This window comes from Pollachius pollachius (genome assembly GCF_949987615.1).
Source record: "Pollachius pollachius genome assembly, chromosome: 3".
NCBI classification, from domain to species: domain Eukaryota; kingdom Metazoa; phylum Chordata; class Actinopteri; order Gadiformes; family Gadidae; genus Pollachius; species Pollachius pollachius.
Genome location: NC_136936.1, coordinates 9,326,143 through 9,352,986, shown reverse-complemented (window position 1 = coordinate 9,352,986; position 26,844 = coordinate 9,326,143). Strand labels below are relative to the sequence as shown.

General features: G+C 45.0%; 2 protein-coding genes across 4 annotated transcripts; both read right to left on the bottom strand.

Annotated features, from left to right (window-relative positions):
• Positions 1-1,338: 1,338 nt before the first annotated feature.
• treh (trehalase (brush-border membrane glycoprotein)) lies at positions 1,339-9,811 on the bottom strand (the record flags this gene model as incomplete). The annotated part of the gene is made up of 15 exons (XM_079731671.1): positions 1,339-1,479; positions 2,013-2,066; positions 2,187-2,299; positions 2,480-2,591; positions 3,553-3,770; positions 4,708-4,911; positions 5,100-5,149; positions 5,350-5,460; positions 6,408-6,524; positions 6,724-6,816; positions 7,004-7,104; positions 7,479-7,566; positions 8,503-8,650; positions 8,821-8,921; positions 9,723-9,811. The coding sequence occupies 15 exons, from the start codon at positions 9,809-9,811 to the stop codon at positions 1,339-1,341; spliced, it is 1,740 nt and encodes a 579-aa protein (XP_079587797.1).
• Positions 9,812-10,782: 971 nt separating this feature from the next.
• On the bottom strand, positions 10,783-26,008 carry ddx6 (DEAD (Asp-Glu-Ala-Asp) box helicase 6). 3 transcript variants are annotated; one of them, XM_079732766.1, is made up of 14 exons: positions 25,904-26,008; positions 24,747-25,328; positions 24,355-24,418; positions 23,734-23,838; positions 23,014-23,143; positions 21,788-21,934; positions 20,654-20,748; positions 20,136-20,258; positions 19,631-19,759; positions 19,070-19,186; positions 18,842-18,905; positions 15,294-15,395; positions 14,565-14,744; positions 10,783-13,962 (listed from the first exon to the last, which is right to left on the bottom strand). In XM_079732766.1, the coding sequence occupies exons 2-13, from the start codon at positions 24,956-24,958 to the stop codon at positions 14,569-14,571; spliced, it is 1,464 nt and encodes a 487-aa protein (XP_079588892.1). In that variant the 5' UTR covers positions 24,959-25,328; positions 25,904-26,008; the 3' UTR covers positions 10,783-13,962; positions 14,565-14,568. The 3 variants fall into 3 exon arrangements, with proteins under 3 accessions (XP_079588892.1, XP_079588894.1, XP_079588893.1); XM_079732768.1 differs by having other exon boundaries at positions 25,254-25,328; XM_079732767.1 differs by lacking the exon at positions 25,904-26,008 and adding an exon at positions 25,749-25,828.
• Positions 26,009-26,844: the final 836 nt, after the last annotated feature.

The following is a 26,844-nucleotide window of genomic DNA, read 5'->3' as shown; positions in this document are numbered from 1 at the left end:
CGGATTTCCTACTAGACATGTTTATACCAGGTTTGAACAATAAGCCACTATTGCTAAGCACTGAGATTTTCGCTCTTCTATAGGAGGATAGCGTAAACGGCCCGCAGCTGAGAGGTTACGGTTTCAAACCCCAATGTTCACTGCCTGCCTGTAGTCAACGCTGCAGTTAAGCCTACTTAAATGCAATGTTCTACTGCTTATAAAAAAAAAAGAGAATACATAAATGTAAAGAACTAGATATGCATGTAATCATCGATTTCGTGCCGTTTGCTCAAGTAGTAGTTTGGGATGGGGGGGGAGGCGGTAGCTGTCAAAAGACAAAATTACCAGGAACTAATCTGGGTGGGGGCACGGACCGCTGGGTCTGCTGGCCTTTAGGCGGTGCACCGCCCATCTGCTCCCGCTAAGGAGGGGCCTGCACTCAGAGGAGTCGAGCTTCCAGCACCAGGGATCCAATATGTGGAGCCCACCTCCTCCCCACGCAGCACCAGTCTGCTGTCATATATTTCACGCATCGCCTCTCTGTAGTGTTCAGAGGAGCAGGCATAATGAAGGAAACTCAGACGTATTGCTTTGTCCCCCGTCTTCAAACGAAGAGAAGTTATATTGTAATTAGACATTGGCATTCATGCCGAGGACAATGCAGCCAGCATCAGTTATACCAATATAAAATAAGGCACACGTACAGTGGTAGAGATGTGCATGGGCAGGGCTCACTTATTAATGATCTGCTTAAAAATTAAACAAAGGATATATATATACACAGTATATCAATGAAACAGTGACATATATTTAGCGTCTTCAAGGCAATCACAGGATTTGGTTTCATTTTTCACACTACAAATACTCACTGGGAGGAGGTCCCAGCAATACCATCTGGAAGTGGAAATAGAGAATTAGTGTGATATCAGTCAAAGAGCAGATCCTTGGAGAATTTTTTCCGATCTGAGCAAAATCCGTTCCCCTATGTTTACAAATGGGTTGCCAGCAAATATGAGGTTATTCTAATAAAATACCATAAATGTACCGCAAGACTCCAAAACAAAGACGGGGAGAGAGAGAGAGAGAGGCAGCTGGTGGGCAAATATGGTTGAAATTATTTTAATATAACGCCATAAATCGAGTCACTACAGCACTCAGACATTGATTTGTTATTCAAATGAAAACCAAACCTAAAGACAGACATCCTCGTCCCCGTGGGTAATGCATTCATCCGTCCGACGTGGGCTCTCTCCCTGGGAGCCACAGCGGTGAGCTGACGTGTGTTCAGAGGCGGGTGTGCAGTAAAGTGAACTCGGCCGTACGCTAATCCCGCACCGCTGCCGGCCGGGCGGGAGGTCACTGGAGCGTGAGGAGGACCAGGCAGAGCAGCAGAGACAGGAGGCTGGTGGTGGGCCCACCCAGACCTCCGGCGGTGAGGCGGTCTCCGTAGAGGTCCAGGAGCTGGAGGACCACGCCGTTGGTCCAGCCGAAGCCCAGCTACGTCAGGACACACAACAACAACAACAACCACAACAACAACGCATTAACACAACAGAGGATAATACACTATTTGACATTCACAGATAAAAGATGTATCTTAGTGCTCCAAATTGTTATTTTGATGATCGAAATCTTGATTCAAGATCCAAGAGAGAAAAAGAGGAAGGACTTCTTAGTTAACTTGAATGTTTGCCTGAAAATATGACCTTGGTTGTCCTCAGGGATCGATTTAGGGTGCCCTATTTCATCGACATGCTATGCTAGCAACAGTTCAATGCGGCTACGAAATTAATCCAACCAGCCTCCTTCTGGGCTCAGTTAGTTCTCCTGAAATGTATTCAGTTCGAGCGTGCGCATGCATGTAGGTGTGTGTGTGCGAAAATGCTAAATAATGTGGGCAGACAGGAAATAAGAATGGTGCAGAGGAATGGCTTTCTGAAATTAAAGGAGGCTGCGTCGCCAGGATTTGACCACGCTGGCATTATTCCTGCCAACAGAATAGTTTGAAGAGGAAAAAAAAAGGTAAATACCTGTACATCATACTCCCCTCCTCCTCCGGGTTTACCGTCTCCGTTCACATCATACTGTAGAGAGAGAGAGATGGAGAGGATGAGGGAAGAGGCAGACAGAGTGAGAGATAGAAGATAGAAGCGAGATAGAAGGGGTCCACATGTTGAAACCAGAGTTGCGACCACAGTCCTCACCTTCTCAAACATGGCGTCGTACTTGTCAAACGCCTTCCAGTTGGTTCTGATCCAGTTCTGTGCCAAATCAAATGCCAGTTTTTTGGCCTCATCCGAAGGCAACTTCGACAAACCTGGAACAAATATATATATATATATAGTATGTGCTTTGATACCATCGGCAAGACAAACTAAATGTGGGCATCAAACCCAGAGCAAGACTAACAAAGTGCTACCCCACTCCGACCTTGAACTCAGACCCATTCAGCGGGCCGTCACCCACCCTAATCATGAGACACGGCGAGAGTGCATACCCTCAATGAGCATGTGCTGCAGCGGGGGCCACACGTTGGGGTAGTCCCACTGCTGCCCACTCTCCTGCAGCGATGCAGGGACGCCGTTAGGGAACCGCAGCGCCCCAGACTCCTGTCGGAACACATCACAACAACAACAACTACAACGACAACACAGGTCGTACAGATAGCAACAACAAAACAAACCCATAGCAACAACAAGTAGTCAGTACAGGGTCGGCTTAGTTCAGGAGGTAGAGTAGTTGTCTCGTAACCGAAAAGGTTGCTAGTTCGATCCCCCAGCTCCTCCTAGCTGAGTGTTGATGTGTCCCTGAGCAAGACACTTAACCCTAACTGCTCCTGACGAGCTGGCTGTCGCCTTGCATGGTTGACTCTGCCGTCGGTGTGTCAATGTAAGTCGCTTTGGATAAAAGCGTCTGCTAATTGTAATTGTAGTCAAGCTGGCGGGCAGCGATGCATGGATGGATTGATTATTGCAGCGTGTGGGCACCCCTTCTGGAGGTTATACTGTGTTTATGTATATTGAGTGAGTACAGGTAGATAGATATATTGTCATCAGCTAACAGGTAGATAGTTAAATTGTCATTCAGTCAACAGGTAGATATAATTACTGTATATTGTCAATCCAGCTAACAGGTAGATATAGTTATATTGACTTTCAGCTAACAGGTAGATATAGTTGTATGGTCATTCAGCTAACAGGTAGATATAGATATATATTGTCATTCAGATAACAGGTAGATATAGTTATATTGTCATTCAGCTAACAGGTAGATATAGTTGTATGGTCATTCAGCTGACAGGTAGATATAGTTATATTGACTTTCAGCTAACAGGTAGATAGTTAAATTGTCATTCAGCTAACAGGTAGATATAGTTATATTGTCATTCAGCTAACAGGTAGATAGTTAAATTGTCATTCAGCTAACAGGTAGATATAGTTATATTGTCATTCAGCTAACAGGTAGATATAGTTATATGGTCATTCAGCTGACAGGTAGATATAGTTGTATGGTCATTCAGCTGACTGGTAAATAAAGAAAGGCTCTCGTCCAGTAAACAGAGGCCAGCACCTTCAGGTACAGCAGGGCCCTCTCAGACGTGGCGGCCCCGGAGAAGCACTGCGCCCAGAGCGGCGCCAGGTTGGAGGGGTGGAACTGCGTCCGCGTGGAGTTGGTGAGCAGGCTGAAGTCGAACCAGGCGCCGCGCGGCTCGTCCCACATCAAGGCCTCCATCGCCTTCTGCCTGACCGCCGCCGCACGCTCGTAGCCGGCGGCCGCCACGCGGTCCCCTGCCAGGAACGCGCGCCGTGATGTCAGGGCGCGCCGACAGGTGATGGTGAGCTGTCAGAACACCGCAACATCCCGGGGCACACAAGTTTGAACGATCCCCCCCCCCCGGACCCCGTCTCCGTCAAAGGTGAGGAGAGGGCGAGACGCCTGCGGGGCTGCTGGCGATGCAGCTGCTCATCTAGTAGCATTCAGCGTCAGTCAATGAGCGGTTTTGTATTCTGCATTAGGCAATCCATTTAGTCATTCATCCATTTAGTCAATTAGTCTTGAGTCCATCGTCAAGGAAACGTCGTTCGGTCAATTAGTCAATAACCATTTAGTGATTTGGCAGACAGATTTCATCTAAAGGGACTACTACTGGTCGTTTTTTTTTACATTGGATACATATCAATGATCCGGAAGAGAGTGAGGTATTTAACTTAAAGAGGTCTACCGGTAGAGTGAGGCAGACATTGGGGTAAACAGCCAGTTTTCAGGACCACCATATATATTTGTATGTATGTAATTATGGACCCTTCATATACTTGTACTAATGGACCTCACAAGTCACTTCTTCAGCCAGGTTCCCCTTAAACCAGCACCAACACTAAATGGAAATAAAGGATGCATGCAATTTGCATCAGGGCTAGTAACTTACAAATGAATACTAAGTTTAGAGGAAATGTTTGGGGAAGTGCTTAATTTTTTATACAGTGGAAAGATTTACCAAACTTGTCGGTCTCAATTAAGTTTAAATTGATTGTATTAAGGTGTGATATCCTTACAATTGTAATCAGTAATGAAAAAAATAACTGAATCCATTTTTCAGCAAGTACCCACCCCGAAACCCCTTGCTTAGGTTACTTGTACCACCCACTGATAAACGCTGCACTAGACTATCCAGCCCTGCCTCCCTAAAAGGGAAGGAATGAAGGGAGCTGTCTGGTGTGGGCTCACCCAGGAGTCTGTGGAAGGAGGCCAGGGCCCTCTCGTTGCGGCAGAGCAGGGCGTTGAGGTCCACCGGGAGGACCTGGCTGGCCACCGTGTCCCCCAGGGACGGGGTCTGGCCCGGGGGCGTGGCTCGGTACCAGCGGGAGGAGAAGTCCCACCCAGACTCGGCCCCCGCCTTTAGCTCCTCCCACAGCTGCTGCTTCTGGAGGTCTGGGCGAGGAGGGGAGAAAGGGGAGGCGGAAGAGGAGGAGCAGGAGGAAGCAAGGAGGTGAGAAAATAGGAGAAGAAGAGAATAGGATACAAAAAGAGGATGAGGAGAAATGGACAAGAGACTGGGAATAGGTCTTTTTAAGTCGACTTGACACCTGGTTTAATGTAGGCTGAGTATGGCTCCTTACCAGGGGTTAGCCCCTCAGCGAGCTCCAGATCATCCGTGTAGGACTCAGGCCTGAAATAAACCGTACACGTCTCAATACCGCAGAACACATCTTCACTTGGAAATGACCATCCTTCTAGTTCAGTGCACAATGTCATCCTCTTCTAGAGCATAAACCTGCACTGTGTCAATGCAGCAATCGCTTTTGTTCAAACGACTTGAAATTACAAAAACCATCCAACGACCCGAAGTAATGTTTGTAGACTACCGACCTGGGGGACCCCACGGGGACGCGGTGGTGGTTGAGCGTGTGATTATGCAGGGTGAAGGAGCGGTTCTGCATCCAGAAGGAGTACTCCTTGTCCAGGGTGGGCAAGGCTCCCCTGTGGACCACCAAACAGTCATTAGTCCCCAGTGTTCCCAGCTGGCACTGGGACAGCACCGGTGTTACATACTAACTGAGGAGACTGTGTAATTTATGCTTCAGTTATGTATACATTCGATTTGATGTACATAATATTCATAGAACAGTAAGTTCAGATCAATGAGGGCGTATGAAGAGTACAACAGCACCGGGACTTTTCACACATTTCTAATAACATTTCTAATAACATTAATTACATCAACAATCTTACACCGTAAACTCACTGCAAACAAACATGCCACAAAAGTGACCATCAAAAGAATCTTGTTGGCTGCAAGATAAATGGAAATTTACAGATAAATTTACCGGATACAAGGTAGCTGGCCTGCGGTAATGTGTAGACCTACACAAATTAGCAAGCTAGTGTCTAGGAAAATGTTTATGTTGCTTGGCAACAGTCAAGTCCCACTCTTGGAACCATTTGTGTTGGCGGAGCCAAATTAATGATCAAATCATAATCTGTTGTGGCCCAGTACTTTTAACTTGTACTTTTAAATGGCGCTTGTAAAACTTGGATTAAAGCATTATGAAACCTGAGGTCACGCTGTACTGCATAATATCAGCAAAGCATAGCTAAAATTGCATGCGGCCTTGTACCTACGGCCAAACACCGCTATACTGATATTCAGGATAAGAGCAATCCCTTTCCCACGATATTGTTAAATAAAAGATATTACTCTTTTTACCTAGTTTCAAATGACATGCTCTTGAATGAAAAAAGAGACAAAAGAGAACAAGAAAGAAAAATAAGAGAACAAGATAAAGAAAGAAAGACAAATAGAAAAGTAGGAAAAGCTGGAGGAAAAGGGAAAAAGTAAGTGGACTAATATTTGCCAGCAGGCTATGGGGTTACGTTCCAGGAGTGCTGGTCTGGGCGGCGGGGGCTGTTCCAGGTGGGCAGATCACCTGAGGAAGGCCTGGTCCTGGGTGGCCTGGTAGTAGCTCTCCACCATCAGCGTCAGGAACGGAGGCTGGCTGCGCCTTTCATAATACACCCGCCCGCCGTTTGGAACAAAGCCATATCTGAGGGAGCACCGGGGAGAGCCAGTGAGCAGACGGCGCTGAGACAGCGGAGGCGAGGTTGGTTCTCACACTGGTCGCGGAGGGGCTGAGTGGGAGTTAGACGCTGCAAAGACTAAAAGCAAGCTACAATATCCTGGAGAGAAGAGAGAAGGGGACAAAAGATGGGTGGTGCTGTGAGGCGGGAGAGACTGTCTCTCACCTGTCCACCAGGTAGAGGAGGTTCTGGATCATTCCGTGGGCGGTGGTCGTCATCTCTGACAGGAGCAGCCCGTTGACCACCCAATAGGAATCCCTGCAGACGGACAGGACGCCACAGGCAGACAGACGGGACAGCACACACAGACAGACAGGACGACACACGCAGACAGACAGGACACCACATGCAGACAGATGGAACACATCAGGACTCCGCACGGTGACAGCTGAACAGGATGTGATGTCGCTACGGCTGTCACTTCCCCAGAGCCCTGGGGCCTCACCAGTAGTACAGCTCCCTGAAGCGCCCCCCAGGCACCACCAGGGGGTGGGGGGTGGGGATCAGGGAGTAGAGCTCTGGGTGGTCTCGCACCTCCTGGCGGATCTGGGAATGCAAGCAGTGAAAGCGTATGTAGACGCGGGTGTTCAGGCAAAACAAAACACCATGCACTTAACAAGGGAAAATAGTCAAATCGGAACCAGAGATGCATTTTGAAATCGTTCAAATGGATCTTTATTTTTATTAAAATGTGTAATCCTTTCGTTTAAATCCACACCATTTGATTAGAAAGCTCCATTATAAAATGTTTTTAGATTCCGTTATGCTTAAATAATTTTGTTTCCGATCCATATCGTTAATGAACACCCCAATCAGTCTACAATAACCTCTGTATTCAGAGCCCAAGTGACTTGACTAACAAAAACAATAAATGCAGTGCAGCACCAAAACATCCCACAAGAGGTTCATGATGTCATCACCTTCCTTCCAAGAGACTTCCACAGTTGATTGAGCTTTGCAGCCCAGCCGGCCAGGGCTGGGTCTTCTATCCTGCCCAGAAGCTTCGGCCTGCCGGGAAAACGGCAAACAAACCACTTGCCAACTATTGAGCTGTTTAGCAAAACTCAAGATAGTTCCTATGCATCAACAATTCAAGCTTTATTTAATCAGGTAAGGTCCATTGGGATTCCATCGAAAAAACAGGGCAGAAATAAGTACATCAAAGCGGAGCCCCATTCACCTGATCAGGGCAGAAAACGTTCTGCACGGGCGCTTCGCTTGTTACCCTATGGGGAGAGCGTTTGCGCCCAACTATGCGCTGCACTAGTCTCACGCCAGGGGCGGTTTGGGAAACTTTGTGGGCCAGGGCAAAGGATTCCGAGGCCCCTACACCTGACACGACAATTAATTTAAAAATAAGAAAGAAATACGAAACACGATAGGGGGATGACGAGGCACCCTGGTGGCCAAGCCCCAGGGCAATCACCCGACCTGGCCCAATGGTAGCACTGCCCCTGCCTCACACATAACCCTAAAGATATACCAAGATATTATAAAAAATATAATATTGTTCCTTGTTACCTAGAAACGGGGAATAGCTTCTCGGCGCACTGGATGACATGTACCTGCTCTGCGCTTTGCCTCATTTATGTGAAGGGGTCGGAAACTCTAGCACCGAACGCTTCACCCTGATCATGTTAAGGGCTTTACAGACAACACACAATTGGGGAAAATAATGGGTCACTTCATCAAATCTTGATTTGGTAAACCATCCCAAGCAGACTGAGTACAGTACATGAAGGCAGATCAGGAGGATAGCTTCTCATCACTCTAGGATGCCTACTGGTAAGGCTGAGGACATTGTGGATCAAACCCAGTACCTTTAGACTGGGCGATGAACATCCCTTGTCACGTCATCCTCACACACACACACACACACACACACACACACACACACAATTACAATAAACATCTGAGTACTGTTGCTGGGAGACTAGGACTCACTTGTCTTTCCAGTCGGGTGGGGTCCAGGGTTCAAACTCCTGCCCGGGTTCGTCGAAGTACAACCCCACAAAGTCCCGCAGGGTGGCCTGTGGGACGGCGGCACGGGGCCAGTCCCGGGACAGGTTTTGAAAAGCTGACAACACCACATCTAAAAAGAATAGTTCATAGATAAACTTGAAATATAATACATTTCATTTTTGCAAGACAATTTACAGGCGTATAAAAACAAGGTTATTTTCAAACATTAAAACAAATGAAAGAGTAGAAGTAAAAAAATAAATAAATTAAAGGTGTTCATATGCAATGTAGCAAACATACCAGGGTGTTCTTTCAACTTCATATCAACAAAGTGTTTGTCGTCATTAAATAGTTTGGCCGTTTGGACTTGGTGCAGGAGTTGCCCGGTGCAATATATTTCACTGTTAAGTAAAGATACATTTACCTGGAATTAATCTTTTCATCAATTTTACAAATGAATGCACAAAACGGTAGAGGTGAGGAAAAACCCGAGCCAATAAGATACCAAAGAGCGATTAGCTGGCCATGTTTGGATATTTGCCAGGACACGGGGTTAGCACCCATACTCTTAAGTGGCTCTTTATGGACCACAAGGAGTCAGGACCACTTTTCAACTTCTCATCCGAAAGACTTCCACAGAATCCCATCTCAGTACAGGGCCATACAGGGGTTTTCACATTCTTAGGCCAAGCAATAACGCTGACATTATCAGCTGCCATTAACCCAGGTCCAAAGTCACTATGAGTATTACATTACATATTAACACACTTTATGATTTATAGTCAGACTATGCAAGGTTTATAAAGGAGGAATTGTATACGTTCTCCCTTCACTGCACGCAAACTTTATAAAATAAGGCAGAACAATAACGTCAGTCTTGCATAAAACACCCTTGTGCTTGAATGTTTAGTTGCCTGAATAAAATAACCCGTCTGCAAATATGCAGACTGCAGAGAAGTTCATTTTGTCTTTTGTTACTTTCCATGGTTGCTGCCAAGCCAAACCCAGAATCATAGCACAATTTTTACATCTGGATGTTCTCAAATGTAAAACCAAAGAAGTTTTTTTATTTTTTTAGACTAGGGTCAACATTCACTCCGACATTGCAAAAACAGGCCTGCTTTTCTCAATAACTGTTCCTCTCGTTCAGTTTCCAGATAAACTTGGAAACGTCCAAACATTGTCAATATTCTCCTTTCTACCTGTCACAGGGCGGAAGAGGCATGTTCTGCTGACATGAGACGAGTCCCAAGAGGAACCACAACGCCGTACAGGTTCCACCACCCGCCATCTCCAACAGGAACACGATTCAGCACCACCAGCAGAGGAGGAAGCCTGAGCTCCGTGAGTGACCAAAGACGTGCGTCGCGACGTTAGGTCGCAGTGGTCGCTGTGTTGGTCGCTCGGCCGCTGCTTTCAAGCTGCTTTCACACCGCCGCGCGGCAACTCGCCGCCTCCATTCCTTTCAATGAGGGAAGGGCGGCAGAGGGGAGGAGGTTACAATAGCGGCTGAAAACCAGGACGCGGTTGCCGCCCACGTGAACGCGCACAGATTTTGCCCTACCGCTCAGCTTTCCCCGTGTTGAAACTTTCGGCGGCAGCCGCCCGGCGCTCTGAACCCAACCCAGCCACTTTTGTAACCGCCTCCCCTCTGCCGCCCTTCCCTCATTGAAATGAATGGAGACGGCGAGTTACCGCGCGGCGGTGTGAAAGCAGCGAGGCGGTCGACAGTTCAAGTACCAGAAAGCCATAATCTCTGTCGAAAGCTACCAACAGCTCTTTATTGCCATTATATTATACTATAGAAGTACAGTTTAAAACGATGTAATTGTTTATCAGTATCAACAAAATCTATTGGATGTCATTTGAAATTGAAATACATTTTCGATCTATAACCTATTGTTTAGTTAAATGTTCATTAAGCCTAATAAGATACATGTACCTAATGTACCGCCCATAGACTTTGAGCGACCAAGCCAGCCTGCCACCAGTGGGCGACCAAAAGCAGCCAGCCGGGCGACCAACACATCGACATTGCGACTACGTAACGACGCACGTCGTTGTTCACTCACGGAGCTCGGCCCTGCACAACAGCGCCGCAATAGGGCTTCAGTGAGCTTATCTGGTCATGACAAGCTGCTGTTAAACGCAGTAGTCGGTGTCTACAGGAGCCACCGTTCTTAAGTGTTAAAAAAAATCCACCAAAGGGTGACCTCTAATGTTGTGGACGTCAAACATGGAAAAAGGAAAATACAGACACGATTTAAGTTCAGTGAGCTTTATTATGTCAACATAAACGTTTAATGACTTCCAATAACCATTACTTTTTTTGAACACAGGTCATTAGTAAAATCCGCTCCACTGAATTGCCAATTAACTAAAGTGCGAATTCCGAAGAAGAAAACAAAACGCTTAAATTTGGTGTCATTTTTGTAGCAAAGTCTTTCCACTGAAACGCCATTATTTGAAACAAAATTCCTCCAAATTCAAGGGCAGATATTTTGTGAAACATGTTTTGAAACCCAGAACTTTATTTTTGTCTCTTCTATTGCGTTTTCTGGTTCAAAATGCCCAAAGGGCCCCTCCCTGCGTGGTTTCACTGATGCAGGAATCAAACAAACTAACCGAAAAGGAGCCTTCACCTCTGCTGGAGTAGTGAGTCAATCTTTACCTTTTATCCTGTTCTACATTTTAAATATTGAAACCTGCATCAGGGCAGCAGCCAAATTTGACCCACCCTTAAATTTAAATGTACATCTTAAAGAATGAGACCGTTGTATTGCACAGAAACTATTCAAATGTGGTCAGCCAATCAAAGGCGAGATGCTCTCGTCTCAGTCTTTAAGATGCATCAAAGCCCCTCCCCGTCAACCATTGGAAGTAAAGCAACATCCAACCAAAACCTAGTACACTAAACTAAGACCCAAGGGATTAGTTTAAAAAACAAGGTCAAGGCATTCAGTTGCTGCTAACACCAATGGTCTAATAAACAGACAGCTGCCAAGTGTCTGGTGTTGGCTCCCCGCTCCCTCGCCCAGTCAAACATTTCATACATTTTAAAACTTAATGATCCCCCCCCCCCCCCAACAAAATAAACAAACAAAAACAAAAAAGGCCAAATAGGAAATGTTGACACTTGGGAGACTGGTAAAGAGAGGGAACAGGGATCCGGCCCTAACCATTGAGAAGCGTTGGATAACAGGCCACCCTGAGAAACCTGGTGACGCTCTCAAGGGGTTCAATAAATTAGGTGTGCAATTGCTTCTCATCGATTAGAACCCAGAAAATAAATAAAAGAGCAACTCACCAACTCTGTTGGAAAGGGAGCCTAATTGGCATTCTGAAAAGGTTCCAATTGGAAAACAAAATAAATGCGGACTTTTAATGTGTAATACACCAAGAGCTACGATACCCAAGACTGGGCAGAAGGATGAGAAGCCGGAATAGTGTCTCAAAGATAAATTTGGTACTCCTTCCTGCCCAGTACGCCCACCCCACAACACACCACTATTTATACCATTAAACAAGAAGCAGTGGCGTCTTGTCAATGGGTTGCCTGAACCCACTGACGTGTACTCTGGTCTGGCCCGCCCGCTCCATCCCACTCCGAACCCATTTGTTTGTGCAGCATCCTCTGCCAAAATGGTTCACTTAAGGAGACCATCAGCACGGAGGCTGGATTCCTGCTACAACTTGGGTTCAATGCGTTGCTTTTTTTGTGGTACATTAAAACATCCTTGAAAACGGGAGCATTATTTTCTCCCAAACATAATGTACCAGAGAACAAGGTAACAGCTTATAACTGCCCAAATACTAAACAGAATTGATCAGGCTCTGCTGCACTGCAGCAAGTAGTCCTACTACACGGCACGATATTCTGTCAGGAGGAACCGACGCTCGCGCCGTCTGGCGTGCGCTATATATGTCAAGTTTAACAAGCAAAGGCTGGTGACCAAACAAACAAACAAACAAACAGGTTATCGTTACGCACATAAGCTTATCAGCACCGTCCGTCTACAATGTTAACTCCGTTAACACTGGTAACACAAAGGTCATGAAGGGCCGTTACTTAAGGAAATTCAAAGTGCAGCTCTTATTTTTTTCTCTTTTAAACATTGCACTTCGCCACCAGATTCAGATGGGCTACAGGTCAGTTTGAAATTGTACCTACTTTCAAAACGGTTCATGCACAAGATAAAAATTTGGTTGAAGTCACTAATGAAGTGTGCCATGTCTAAAAGGATAAATAAAGGGGCCAATGTTTGGGACCAGGGGAGCTTACTGGGAGAGTCGCCATCGCCGACGTCTAGATCAACAGGTTAAAACAAAAAACAAAACCTCTCGTCAGCCAGCCTTTGAAACTTGCTTAAAAACAATCTTTTTAAAATGAAATAAGGTATATACAAGGTTTCATGGTAGTGCCTCAAGTCAGTGGCACAGCTCTGAGGTCAGGGTAGGGGAGTGAGGGGGGGGGGGAACCAAAAACGAGAGACAGGAACCCGTGCTCCGACGTCCGCAAGGTGCTCATCAAGTCTTAGTGTTGCGTCGCGAGGACGAGAGGCGGTATGGACCAGAGCCTGTTGTTTCTCCATGAGCACACCTTCTCCCGATGCTACAGGACAGTTCCTGGCAGCCGCTTGGGATTTTCTTTTTGTTCTCTTGTTATTAATGGAAAGACCGCGTCTCCATAAACGAAGATATTTCATGTTAGTGTTCCTCTGGCCGCCAGCCTCCTGCACCGCCACCAAGCCTTCGGAGGTGATGCAGACCCCTGAGTGGATCGTTTCTGCCTCAGAGTCACCAGGAAGATGGGTGGGTTGGGGGGGGTGATACACTGTCATGGAGACACTATAGAAGTGGTGTGGTGGGTGGGGTTGATTTTCTCCCCGCAGGCGAACTTGAGGTTTGTGAGCGGAAGGAAGTGTTGGAAGGGGCCGACAGGATGCAGGACGGTTGGGTTATTACTTCTGAACAAGTTACTGCTTGGTAAGGCACTTGATACAAATCCTTAAAATCTCTTCCAAGTCATATGAAAGAGGGAACGCAAGACTGCAGAGCGGTGGATGGAAGGTAGGGGGCGTAGCGGTTGGTTGGTTGGGTGAGGGGTCAGTGGGCGCTGGTGGATATGGATTGGGTTATTAGATGTGCGTCTAGAGTTGTTTTTTTTCCCCCCAGAGGGTTCCCCAGTGCTTTCCTCCACTCTCCCAGCGCTCATATTGTCAGTGTTCTGCAGCAGAAAGGAACGGTTTATACCCGTCACATCCAGCGTACACAAGCCTCATGGTGGCACCACAGCAAATAAAGACAGAGGCAAGCTGTACATTTAAGAAAGGAACAGGGAAGGAAATATAAAGGGGAAGATGGCCAAGATAGCTTGGAAAGGGACGCGGGAATGTGGGGGGTTTGTGGGGCGGGAGGGGTGTTAAGGGGTTGAAGATGGATCTATGGAGAGAAACAAACAAGTTAGATTTGATTATGTCCCTTCAGTTTCAAGCAAACTGCATGGGCAGAGGTGCAAAATACTGTTAGGAAAATTGTATAAGAGGCCATTTAAATAGACAATCACCCTTACCAATATTTTCTAATTATTTTATTCTAGGGCTAAATATGCACTAGGAATATAATGCCCATTATTAGTCATATTTAGGATTTTAAAAAAAAATCCTTTTCAGATAAAACTACAATCCCCATGTTATTGGACCATTTATGGAAACTGGCAATTAAACCCAGCCATCAGCAAGAAACTCAAAAAGTTTAGCAAGAAGATTTCCATTTTTACCAATTACACCAAGTTTGAAATCGTTTGCCAAAATCAATGGAAGCAAATTTGGCAAAGCAGCCCTCATCGAAGTGAAGGCCAACTGAAATGCTAACTGTCGAAACTAGAGCATTGGAGATGACCGGGTGGGTTAATAAAAATAAATAAAAAAAGACTGCCCTCTCGTCTGACTTTGGGCAAGTAGAAAATAATGTTATTTCCCAAAAAGGGAGTATCGCTTTAACCAAAGCCGAGGGCTGACTGCCTCAGACGGTGAAGGGCTCACCTGCTCACAGCTTGCCCTCCTCCCCGCCCTCACTGTGGTACTCTGCCACGTAGAGGCTCTTGTCGATGATGCCCGGGATGGGCTTGATCTCCGTCCCGAGCTGCTCCTCGATGCCCTTCAGATTGAAGCGGTCGTCGTACGTAATCAGGTTGATGGCTAGACCGAGGTGTCCGAAACGACCTGGGAACCGTGGGGAATGTATACAAGTCAGACTTTATTTTGCCATACAGAAAAGACTTCTACATTCGGACCAACCACACAACAATGGAGAAGCCCACCACAACCCCTGCTTTGCAACAGCACAAAGGTCTTTAAGGAGGCACATTTTTGAATAAGTAACCGTTTCTATTAAGGTTGCCTAGGAAAGAGTTACTTTTCCTGCCATATTTCAAACTACAAGTGTTCGAGAATTTCCCTCTATGACTAACTGCAACATAGAACTGCTGATGAAGGGCGGAGCCACAGCGTGCCTTTACACAAGTGTCCAAGAAGGTTCACCATTTCTGACAACGACACTAACCGGGTTGCCATGGTACTCAATATTGAGGATAATGTACGGCCGACATGGGTTGGGACTTTCCGTGCTCACAGCCAGCATACATTCACAAGGACGAGTGGAGGTAACCGATCACAAAAGGGAGCGACAGGAAAACAAAACTCCCTGGACATTCAGTAACGTGACACGAGAGGCAGTTATGTGATGTGGGGAGGCAGTAAAGTCGGCCTTACCTGATCTGCCGATGCGGTGAAGGTAGGTTTCGCCCAGCTTGGGGAAGTCAAAATTGATGACGACGTTCACCGCCTGAATGTCGATGCCTCTCGTGAAGAGGTCTAGACACCAAGGACAAAATACACGCATGAGATAAATGAGGACATCAAACCTGGGAGTGTCCACCCAGATGTATGAGCAGGTTTCAACCAAGACTTTAATACCTTTTTAATACAACCAACGCCACAATTTGATACCAATTGCACCGCTGAACAGCATAAAGGGTAATTGACAGCCCTCAAAACGGAATTGTTCCATATGAATAGACATGTGTTTAGTAACTTGTTCAGTATCCCGTTCGGGCATGCAGTTATCGCCCCTAAGCAGTGATCAACACAGCTTGGACATTATGCATGAGGCAAATTCACAATAATGCTTTACAGTTTGAAATGCATTTGTTTATTTTGCTCTCCATATAGCCCCAAAACAATTTTAGCCTTATACAAATGTCATTTGAGAATTTTAATAATAATGAATTGAATTTATATAGTGCTTTTCTAGACACTCCGACGCTTTACAGTGAAGGGGGGACCTCACTAACCACCACCAATGTGTAGCACCCATTTGGGTGATGCACGGCAGCCAATCTGCGCCAGAACGCTCACCACACACCAGCTTGAGGTGGAGAGTGAGGAAATTAATGAGTCAACCAATTATACAGGAGGATGATTAGGGGGGCAGATTGAATGAGCCTGGTTGGGCCAGGACACCGGGGAAACCCCTACTCTTTGCGATAAGTGCCCTGGGATCTTCTATGACCTCAGTGTGTCAGGACCTCGGTTTTACGTCTCCTCCGAAGGACGGCGCCTTCCACAGCACAGTGTCCCCATCACTGCACTGGGGTATCGGGATTGATGTTAAAGGTCCCATGGCATGCAAATCTCACTTTGAGGTTTTCTAACATAAATATGAGTTCCCTTAGCCTGCCTATGGTACCCCGGTGGCTAAAACTTGCGTTCGGTGTAAAACGAGCACTAGGTGTTCTGCTCACCTTTGAAAAAAATGGAGGCTCAAGCGCACTGATTTGGAATGTGGTCCCATATGTCGTCATAAAGGATCTAAGCTTGCCTTTGCCTGCCCAGAGAATTTGGCCCGCCAATGAGACACGGCCGTGCGAGTGCCACGTGTGTGTGTGATTACACACACTGTAACACAACTGTTGGTGTTATGGTGCAAAACACGTCGGTTCTTTGACGTCTCTTGTATTTCCACAACAAGACTGTAATTGGGTTCCTCAGCCATGGTTGAGAAGGAATTGGGGGAAAGGAACTTTGGCTTTGACTCCCTGAAGTATGAACTACGACATGCTGCCTGCCGCTGGTTGCCGTGAAGCACCACCGCCCGGCAGCGGGCAGCCAGCAGCGCACGGTTCAGTCTACTTCAGATTGATGTGGAAGTGGAAGAACCAGAGACGTCTGAGAACCCAACCCGTCTTTTGTGATTCATAATGTCGTCTGGAGGCGCACACAGCTTTTGGCCATGATAATATGTATTATATGATATAGATATCTATGCATTATATGATATTATTTGGCTATAGAGGTCCAGGACTGTAACGCAAGTGTTGTACACTTCCGTGTTATTTGGATAACCGTTCTGCTGTTGGTATGCTGTATGACACATAACACGTCGGACTCTCGTCTCTGGTATTTCCACAACGAGACTCTTAGTGGGGGTTATCTCAGCCATGGTTGAGAATGAATTGGGGGGGAAAAAGGAACTTTGGCTTTGACTCCCTGAATTACATGAACGACATGGAGGAGAAAGGGATTGTTGGCCGCGAATGTCTCCCGCTTGAGCCCCGAGGGACCACCGCTTCGGCGGTTCGGGAGGCGGTGGTGCCTAAGCGCTGACCTCTGCCGAGGCGGTGGTCACTCGGCAGCGAGGCTCCGGCGGGAGACAACCGCGGTCAATAATCACGGCCAACAATCCCTTTCTCCTCCATGTCGTGGTTCAGTCTACTTCAGATTGATGTTGACGTGGAAGAACCAGAGACGTCGGAGAACCCGACAGTCGTTTGAGATTCATAATATCGTTTGGAGGCTCACACAGCTTTTGGCTGTGATAACATCTATATGATATAGATATCTATGTATAATATGATATTATTTAGATATAGAGCCCCAGGACTCCCGTGTGTTCTAGAATACTTACAGAACACGGCTAAAGATACACCCACTGTAAACAGAGCGCTTGGTACCGTGTCTGCAAGCTGCTCAGGGCCACACCCCCACCCTCCTCCTTGACCCACCTGTCTCCTCCTTATTTGCATTAAAACTACAGACACCGAAACGGCGCATTTGGGGAAAGCTCAATGCGCGACTGGCTCGTAGTGGCTGTAATTCTGGACCACGGCTGAATTTCGGCAACGTCTTCAAATACTGTGTTTGGGGCCTACTAATATCTACATTAAAGCATCCATAAAGTAGCATGCCATGGGACCTTTAAGGCCAGAGGGAAGAGTGCCACCTATTGGCCACCACCCGACACCACCTGGTATTCCCAGGCAGTCTCTCATCCAAGTACTAACCAGGCCCGACCATGCTTAGCTTCCGATGCTCAGACAAGATTGGGCGTGTCCATGGTGGTAAGTCCGTCTTAACGCATTTCAAGCCCTAAAAATGTATTTATTTTTTTTAAATAGGCTTTTTACCGATGTGGGTAACCTTATTACTTGTCACTCAACCTACCAGTCTACTCAGTGGCCTGTACCAACTTGAAGGCTAGATCTATCCATCACACTGCCTAGACAGTCCTATCTACAATGTCATGGGAGTGATTTTGAAACCCCAAGCAATGGCTAAACACACCAGGTGGTAATATAGAGCCACTTCAAAATTGAAAAGCTACAACATTATGAAAGTCTGTTTGCCAACAGTCCGTCGATGGTGATGGATCACAGCCAACAACATAGTCCATTAAAGTAACCAACACCTGGGCCAAATTCAAGATTCATCATTCTGATTTAGATTCATCTCTGCGCACTACCAACGATATTAAAAGTAGGCCAAGAAGGAGTGATCTTTGAATAGGTTTTCCATTACCGTTCAATAGCCAAATATTCCATTAGGGGGGCGGGTGTAAATAGGTGTAGCGGGTATACTGGTGAATTATTCCCAACCACTAATGGAGTGATAATAGAAGCAATATATTCTACCTAGTCTATGATTTGATTGCAGCAAGTTTTATTTCAAGATCATATTTTGTTCACTACACAAGCACATTTAAACACTTGCTTAAGGTCAAATCTTACACTGGTTAAATCGTTTTGGTCCACTTTCTCGCTCAGAAGCTTTAGAAATCGTACCAGAGTAAATGAATTGGCATACCCGTTCAACTACTGCAACAACATTACACTCAATAATCAATGCTTACCAATTCAATACTGGGCCTTGCCCAATTTGTTTCACTACTGCATAAGAACCACACTATTATCCAAGATCCTTTGAGGCACGACATACAAGCCTCCTCCTGATTGGCTAGGATCCAGCACGGCAGGGTTCCTTACCAGTGCAGACGAGGTTCCGGCAGAGTCCGTTCCTGAAGTCGTGGAAGACGCGGTTCCTGTGCTCCTGGGATGGAGAGATATACATATACATATATACATACATATACATATACATATATACATATATACACACATACACATACACATACACACATACATATATATACACACAGCAGGGCCTGGGAGGACAGCAGCAGGGCTGCTTTAACGAGCAGCGGGCAGGCTGACCTGTCTCATCTTGGCGTGGATGTAGAAACACGAGTAGCCCAGCTGGGAGATCTTCTTGGCTAGGAGCTCGACTCGCTGAGAGGAGTTGCAGAAGATGATGGACTGGTTAATTTGGAGCTGTGGAGGAGGGCAGAAAGTGTTTTACAGCTCAGAAATCACACGACTGAGGAACAGCGACCGAATTGTTGGTTGGCATTCCACCAGGTCCAACCGGTGGAGCCTTGTGAAATTGTTCATCCAAAACTTGCCTTCAATCAGCGCACGCAACATAAGTTCTAAATAAATTACTTTATACAAGTCGACTACCAACAGTTGGCACTTCAGCAGTAGTAGTTCTTGTATTGACTGAATCTTTTTCTAGACTGAATCTATCACAAAGAAAGCGACCTGGATGCCTTCAAGTTGTGCAAAACAAACTGAATGTTTGAAATATTATTTAGATAGAAACAGTTGTAATTTATCCAGTTATAGGCCATTGAAATAAGACATAAAAAAGGCCAATATTACTTGAGCCAATTCTTGTTTGGTCAGTGATATAGAGTGCAAGGGATTCATGCGTACCCGTGAGAACAACGTGTTGAGGCAGTGGACCTTCTGCCGCTCGGTCACGTAGGCGTAGTACTGGGTGACTCCCTTCAGGGTCAGCTCCTCCATCAGGTTGATCTCATAAGGCTTCTGCAAGTAAGCATTCTGACACACACACACACACCACAAGTTAGCATGGAGTCTCATGGTCAAACAAACAAAGCTCAAACAAATAACGGGCCCAAGTGCTTAAACTAAAGGGTAAGGGGCTTCAGATGGGGAAATTAATAAGTATTTCTACAGGGGGCAGACTACAGGGTTTATTTCTTGATGTTCATTGCTGCTGGCTGGGTTTGTGTTCCCAATTAAGACGCATGCAGCACCCCGCCGCCAGCAAGGTGATTGGTCAAAACTAATTTGAAGCGAGAGAAAGCTAAACCTCCCGGTCACCCAGATTTGAGATTGTCTACAACTGGACTCGAGATATTAATCTAAAATCTGATTTGTGAGACAAGGCCAACGGCTAAAGAAGGGAACCAACCATGAACTTCTGAACGCTGAGGGGGAAGGTGGCTGAATAGAGCAGGATCTGCCTCTGTTTGGGCAGGAAGCTCAGCATCTCCTCCATCATTGCCATGAAGTCCTGAGACAGCAACTTGTCAGCCTGGAGGGAGAAAGGGAAAGGAACAGCAAGACAAGGAGTTGCGCAGCTAAATAAGGCTTGACTGGCACCTTTTTCTGTTCGCAGTGCATCAACGAAACGCATCAGGAAATCTTCCACTTATGTCATGTTCTAGCTTTACTCTCTAACAAGGAGTATTCAAATTCTCACAGCAGTCTGTTTTGGTACAAAGATCGCATATTATAGGCCTTGCAGTTGACACACTTTACTTTAGTCATTTTCAGAAAAACACTCAAACATTAGTGATGAAGAGGTTAATAAATCCGAGGAGGTAGTTTGAACCGTGATCACTCACTGGTCCGTCTTCACAGACGGAGCCCATGATTGATTAAAACCAGGGAGGAATGGTCGGGAAACCAAGCGTTAAACCAACTGACCTCATCCAGAACGACCATCTGCACTTGGTTGACCTTGGCCACTCCTTTCTTGATTAAGTCCAAGATTCTCCCAGGGGTCGCGATGATCACGTGCACTACAAACATACAAACACACACACAAGACTGATTCAAGTTGAAAGAGCGATTGATTCGTCAGCCAGTAAAGGTTGAAGATCAGTTCTGCCCAAACCAAAGCCTTGATCTATTGATTCACCAAGGTTGATGTCTTCGCATATCTAGTCGATTTGTGCAACTACTTTATCAAATTTAGACGTGGTTCAGATAAAAAAGGCGTTAAGAGTCCAAGGAAGGTCAGAAGCATTGCAACAACTGAGTAGGCAGCCATGATGAAATACCATTCACCATTTAGAAGCCAATTCGTTCCAAAACAACTTTAAGTGAATTATACATCATTTTCCCAGATGCACGTCTTTAATGAGTAGGTAGTGGCTCCGATTATTATTCAAGGATTCAAAACACCCCAGCCAGTAGCCTATCCTAAATCAAAACTAACATGAATTTAGAGTAGAGTAGTTTTCCACTTAATTCCTAGAAAAGTCGTAAAGACATTTGCATGTAAACATTGCCCCCAGAGGGGAATAGAACCCCCATGGTCATGATTACGTTTGATAAATTGCCAATATTGTGCTTGGAAAGGGGGGGAATCATCAAAGCATTTGCATGTTGGTGATGACTTCATAATACTAAAGTGGTTCATTGTACATTGTTAGAGATGAGCCATTACACTGAAAACACGACCAGTAGAAACAGTCTCATTTCCATTTGCACATAAAATAGGCAATTAAGTTTTCCATAAACAGCTTCTTCAGTTTGTTTTAATGATCTTTTCTAATTGCTTTTTTCACTGCTGAAGTCAATATGTTCAGATGGATGGACCCGGGATTCATTTTCATTTGATCACTTCACTCCCTCCATGAGGCACTACTACCGCCAACCTTTTCTAATCAAAATGTATGACATGGGACACCCACAAGCAAAGGCGGCGGTATTTATATGCTGCCGGGCAGCAATTTGTTTTGTCATCCATTTTTAATAGCAAAACTACCAGTTGAAACGAAACCTCACCCTAGATTGACTTTCACTTGAAAAGACCTCCAACGAGTCACGCTGTACCTGTTTCGTCAAGCCTCATGATGTCATCGCGGAGGTTAGTGCCACCCGTCGTTGCCATGACCTTCACCCCGCCCATGTGTTTGCCAACCTGGATGCAGATCTGGCTCACCTGTAGTGCCAGTTCTCTGGTAGGCACGATGCCCACCGCTGGGGGAATAAACCACACGTCAGCAAACAACTCGCGGATAACATTTTAACTGCCGGATCGGCAGTTAAAATGGAGTATCAGATACTGAGTCAGAGTATCTGATAGAGATACTGAGTCAGCGTATCAGATACTAAATCAGATAGTCAATATCAGAATCCAAGTCAGATTAACAGATACCTTGGTAGACAAACAAAACTGTTAGGATACAACTGTACTCCATGTTATCAAAAGCAACCTATAACTCCGTACAGAGTTCACATTAAACATTCGCTTAAAGCACCTCCTATGATTGTAGTTTGGCACTATGGATGCAGTAAGAACACAGCTAAGAATTGAAAATAGGAAGTTACCTCCGTTAATCTCATTTTGTGCCCAATATTATTTGCTTGCCAAGAAAGAAAAGCTTATGGTAGAAAGCCCTCTAGTGGTCAGAACGTTTAACAACAACATGACAATAGTGGCATTGGCAATGTACAGGTACATAGTAAATATTAATAGGCTATATTTGAGGATTAAAAATATAACTTAATACTAAAAATGATATGGGATAAAGCCATTATTTATACAAACGATACTAAAACGATAGTATATAAATACAAAAACGTATTTGCAAGAATGTGTGGCCCTTCCAAAGCACTGCAGATGAGCTGGGCACTGAAAAAGCCCTTTGTAAGGTGAAAATATCTTTTAAAGGGTCAACAAACACCATTCATAGCAGAATAAGCTTTCTCCAGCCATCAAATATATACATTTTGTTCAAAATACCACAGAAATGTTCACGAACACGATAAGGGGATACAATAGACTTGGTTTGCTTACTATATTTTGTAAAAGCAAAACGCACACAATTTAGCCAAAAAAAAGGAGAAATCTCAAGTGTTGCATGGTTTAACAATGGCATCATGAGAATACAAAATTGAATTTGATCCAAGAGACCACCCAAGCCTAATGCCAACACAACCCGTCTGCTTCATAGACCATATAAAAAAGTATTCTGTTCACTACCTTGGGGGTGAACACCTAAACGAGGTTTCAACATTCAACACGGTTATGACAACATAACTAATAGCTTCCTCACCTTGTATGCAGTCCCTCTTCAGGTCAATGCGTTCCAGTAAGGGGATGAGGTAGGCCCCACTCTTTCCTGTGCCGTTTTTGGCTCGGGCCAAGATGTCCCGTCCTGATAGTGCAATGGGAATGCTCTCCTCCTGTGATGGACATTCAGACATCAATAGGGTCCCCCAAGGTCTCTGCAGTAGTTCCCAACCAGTACACCTTGAGGGAAGGATGCGTGTGCTTTGGGATTTTTGTCAGTTTACTGTGATGGTATATATATGCAAGCACAAAATATAATACAAATAAAGTGTAAAAGTAGTAGTGTTTTGAGAGGGAATGAAAATCCTTCAGCCCGTTTTCTGTGTTTCCACCATGGTCTAAAGAGCCGAAGGTCAGACAAATTAAAGTCCTTCTACATCAGGTACATTATGAATAAAGGACATGAAAAGGATATACTGTGTGAAAGATTGGACCAACAGAATCACATAATCACACAGAATCACATATTTACATCAGCAAATATGCTGCATTTAAATAGAATCATGACAGTGACAAAAGATCAAAAATAATGTTTAGGACTCTTGTAAAACAAAAAAAGGAGCACCTCCAATAATAATGACTAACATTTTTTATAAACTTTCAAACTAATTTAAGTTTGAGTGACATTCATTTATTTGCCTCTTTGATCATGGTTTACCACAATCAAAAATTTTTGGAGGTACCGAGAGGCTGCAGAACCTACCTGGATGGGAGACGGTTTCTCCCAGCCCATCTCGAAGATGCCCATGAGAAGCTCCCTCTTCAGGCAGTAGTCTTCAAACTCATTGCCTTTAGTTGCTGTAACATCCTGTAATTCACAGAAAGGCAGTTATTTTATTAACTTAATCTTGCCGTGGCAATTGTTGCCCCAGCAACAATTGTTTCAAAAGATCACGGCAGTAGGATTACAATGAGTGAGGACATTTTAAAAAGTTATAAAACTATAGAAAACACAGAAAATGCATTGTGTTCAAAGACCCACTATTTATGGTGGCGCAATTTTCAAAAAGCTCGCAAATTGAACGCAAGTCTTTTTATCTAGTTTGAACTGAAGCAATATAGGAACTGTATTGCTCTATAACCAGTGGTTTTCAAACTGGGGAACTTTCCAGCACTTTACCTGACAATCAATTACCTCATCAAGCATGCATAACAATGAATTTAGAAATGCACTTGTAAAGGCCAAACCCATATTGCTTGGCAGCTTTGTTTTTGTTGACTGTAGTCATTATTTTAATTATAGGGCTCCAAGCTAAATTGACCCTACAGCATTAATATAAAGTAAGTTATGCAAGGGAAATAATAATTACTGCTGAACACTTACAGAAGTTCTCATCCTCGTGTCTTTTGGAGGAAGCTTCAAATTTTTCTTCCAATCATCTCCGGGCCTATGAGGGGAAAATATTTAACACATGAAAGTAATTCAAACAACAACATCACTCTAGAAGTTTGATAAATGCAAGTCCCATCAACACGATTACAAGCAGAAAAAACATTTAAGTGCATGCTCTCATTCAGATTGCATTTGTCCAACCAGCCATCAAATGGTTTCATTTCAGCAAGGAACCCACCAGCCGGAATAATCCTCACGTTTGAAATCTAGGTATACAAGGGCCTTACCCAACACAAATAATTATAAATACAAAATGTAGTACCAAATAACTTTTATAGCATATAAGATAGCAATCTACCCCATTGCCTCTTGACCAATCTTACTTGATGACCGTGTTGGCTGTTGTGGTGGGCTGGGAGCTGCCATTGTTGATTGTGCAGGAGGCCTTAATCTGGCTTGGTTGATGCTGACTTCCACCACCTCCTCCCCCTCCCCCTCCTCCAGGGCCCCCGGCAGGCTTCACCGAGCCCCGCATCTGTCCATTCTGGTTGGACAAGCCCAAAATAATTGGATTCTCTGTTCTGGCGGCGCTCATGTGGACGACTCCGCACTCCTTCACTTTTCCTTTAATTGAGTGTCTTTAAATTGCGAGTTAGTCCACCCCGTTGGGACTACTCAAAATATTGGAGGATTGTCCGTTCCCCCACCTTAAGTATGGCCTGAACCCTATTTTTTTCAGCTGTTTCTTCAATCAAATCTTTTTTGAGCATCCCACGTTGGAGCAAATCGATGAAATCGTCCTTGCGCAAGGTAAATAGAAAAAAAAAAGCTGGGGACGAATTAATTGAGCACACCTATAACTCTGAAAGTGTTTGCTGGTATCGTCTCACCTAGAACCTATCAAATACCGGGTTATCTAATCTGGATTAGCATCACCGTTTCGTCTTCTAGGTGTTTTCAGAAACCTGGGGGAAAAAAATGACAATTCAGGAAACAACTGTGACCGTAACACCAATTACCAATTAATCTTAATGAGGTCTCGTCCATTTCGGAACGGAGTAGTACACACATTTCCAAAATAAATTAACCACAGCCAGGCAATACTTCATAATAAACTGACAAACTAGATAAAAACGACAGATTCATGGCATTTTAATCCTTGTTGTTATTGCTGTCTCACCCGTCACTCGGCTAACCAATAAGCTAGCAGGACAAGCTAACGGCTAATAGCAAGCAATAGTAGCACGTAGCTGCCAACAAGCCCTGTTGTGCTATCCTGGTTAATCCTATTCACCGTGGACGTGTCTGCAAGTATACATTAATGTATCGGGTGGATATCGGTACCTAGAACTAGGAGTGACATTTGCCAGGAACAAAAAGTTTACCTTTGCCAACATTAACGTCAGCTTAGCTTAGCCGCATCCAGCTAGCCGGACTACCGCTCCACACAGTATACAGCCACCTCTAAACAAACGCAGGACAACTCAACCTGGACATTTAAATAGCATTTAGTTCGACATTAGGGTTAGCAGAAATGTACCTTCGAATGAATGAAAGCGCCGTTTCACTCTTGTAAATGTTTGTGCGTTGAACGCAGTATATATTTTTGCGGACTACGGAGCGGGTCTGTCGGAATAAAATCGCCCGAGTTAAACCGAACGGTCCCGAAGGCTTCGGCTCCTATGTAACCCCGCCCACGCGCAACGCCATCAGCGGATTTCACTTGAGAATCAAGCGGCCACTTTAGAAGTCTCGAAGAACATTGAAATGTGTTAACCCATACATGTTTTACCCAGTGATCCAATATACATCAATCCCAAATTCTGAAACGTAAAAGATATAGGTAACATTTTTATCAGATAAAAAATGGTTTGTGTATATGGAGTGTATTTGTCTAAGTTAACTTATTTAATAGGTAGGGTTTAATATTTAGTACACTTACTTTAGAATTGAGGTAAATAAGTGTTTGGCCTTGTACATTTGATCTAGAATTTGGCCAATGTTTAGGCCTGGAATCGGTTCACAAAGTTTTGTTCCTCTCAGTTCAGAGACATTGCCTAACACATCCCATTTAAATCAGCTCAACAAGAAGCTGTGCTGATTAAATGCAAATGACACATCATCCTTCCTTAGCCCCACATTTGGCCTTCCTGCATCTAGCTATTATGTGCTGTCGCTTCGGGGCTGTGGTTTCCACTTTATGACAGTCAGAGGAGACATGAAGAAACCCAGCGCCAATCTCCTCCCTGTTGTGCTCCATCTTTGCCGGTTGGCTTATAACCTCACCGCCGTGGCAGACACACATGGTCGCATTCAAGACTAAAAGAGAGGGTGAATCTAAGCAGACCATGGTAGATCCACTAGAGGGGGGGGGAACGATGCAGTGGTGCTGGCCTCCATTGGACCTTGGCTCGAGGTCAAACCAGCCGCTCACCCAGTCTTGGTTCTGCTCCAGTTTAAAGCCACACAAAGAGTCGCGGC

What these genes read in the sequence shown, in the direction of transcription:
- ddx6 (XM_079732766.1), bottom strand. Translation starts at nt 24,958, where the DNA reads ATGAGCGCCGCCAGAACAGAGAATCCAATTATTTTGGGCTTGTCCAAC. An exon ending in ACAGCCAACACGGTCATCAA is followed by an intron (nt 24,419 to 24,746) that starts GTAAGATTGGTC and finishes TTCCCCTCATAG; the next exon opens with GCCCGGAGATGATTGGAAGA. An exon ending in CCGGAACCTCGTCTGCACTG is followed by an intron (nt 15,396 to 18,841) that starts GTAAGGAACCCT and finishes CTTGGTGTCTAG; the next exon opens with ACCTCTTCACGAGAGGCATC.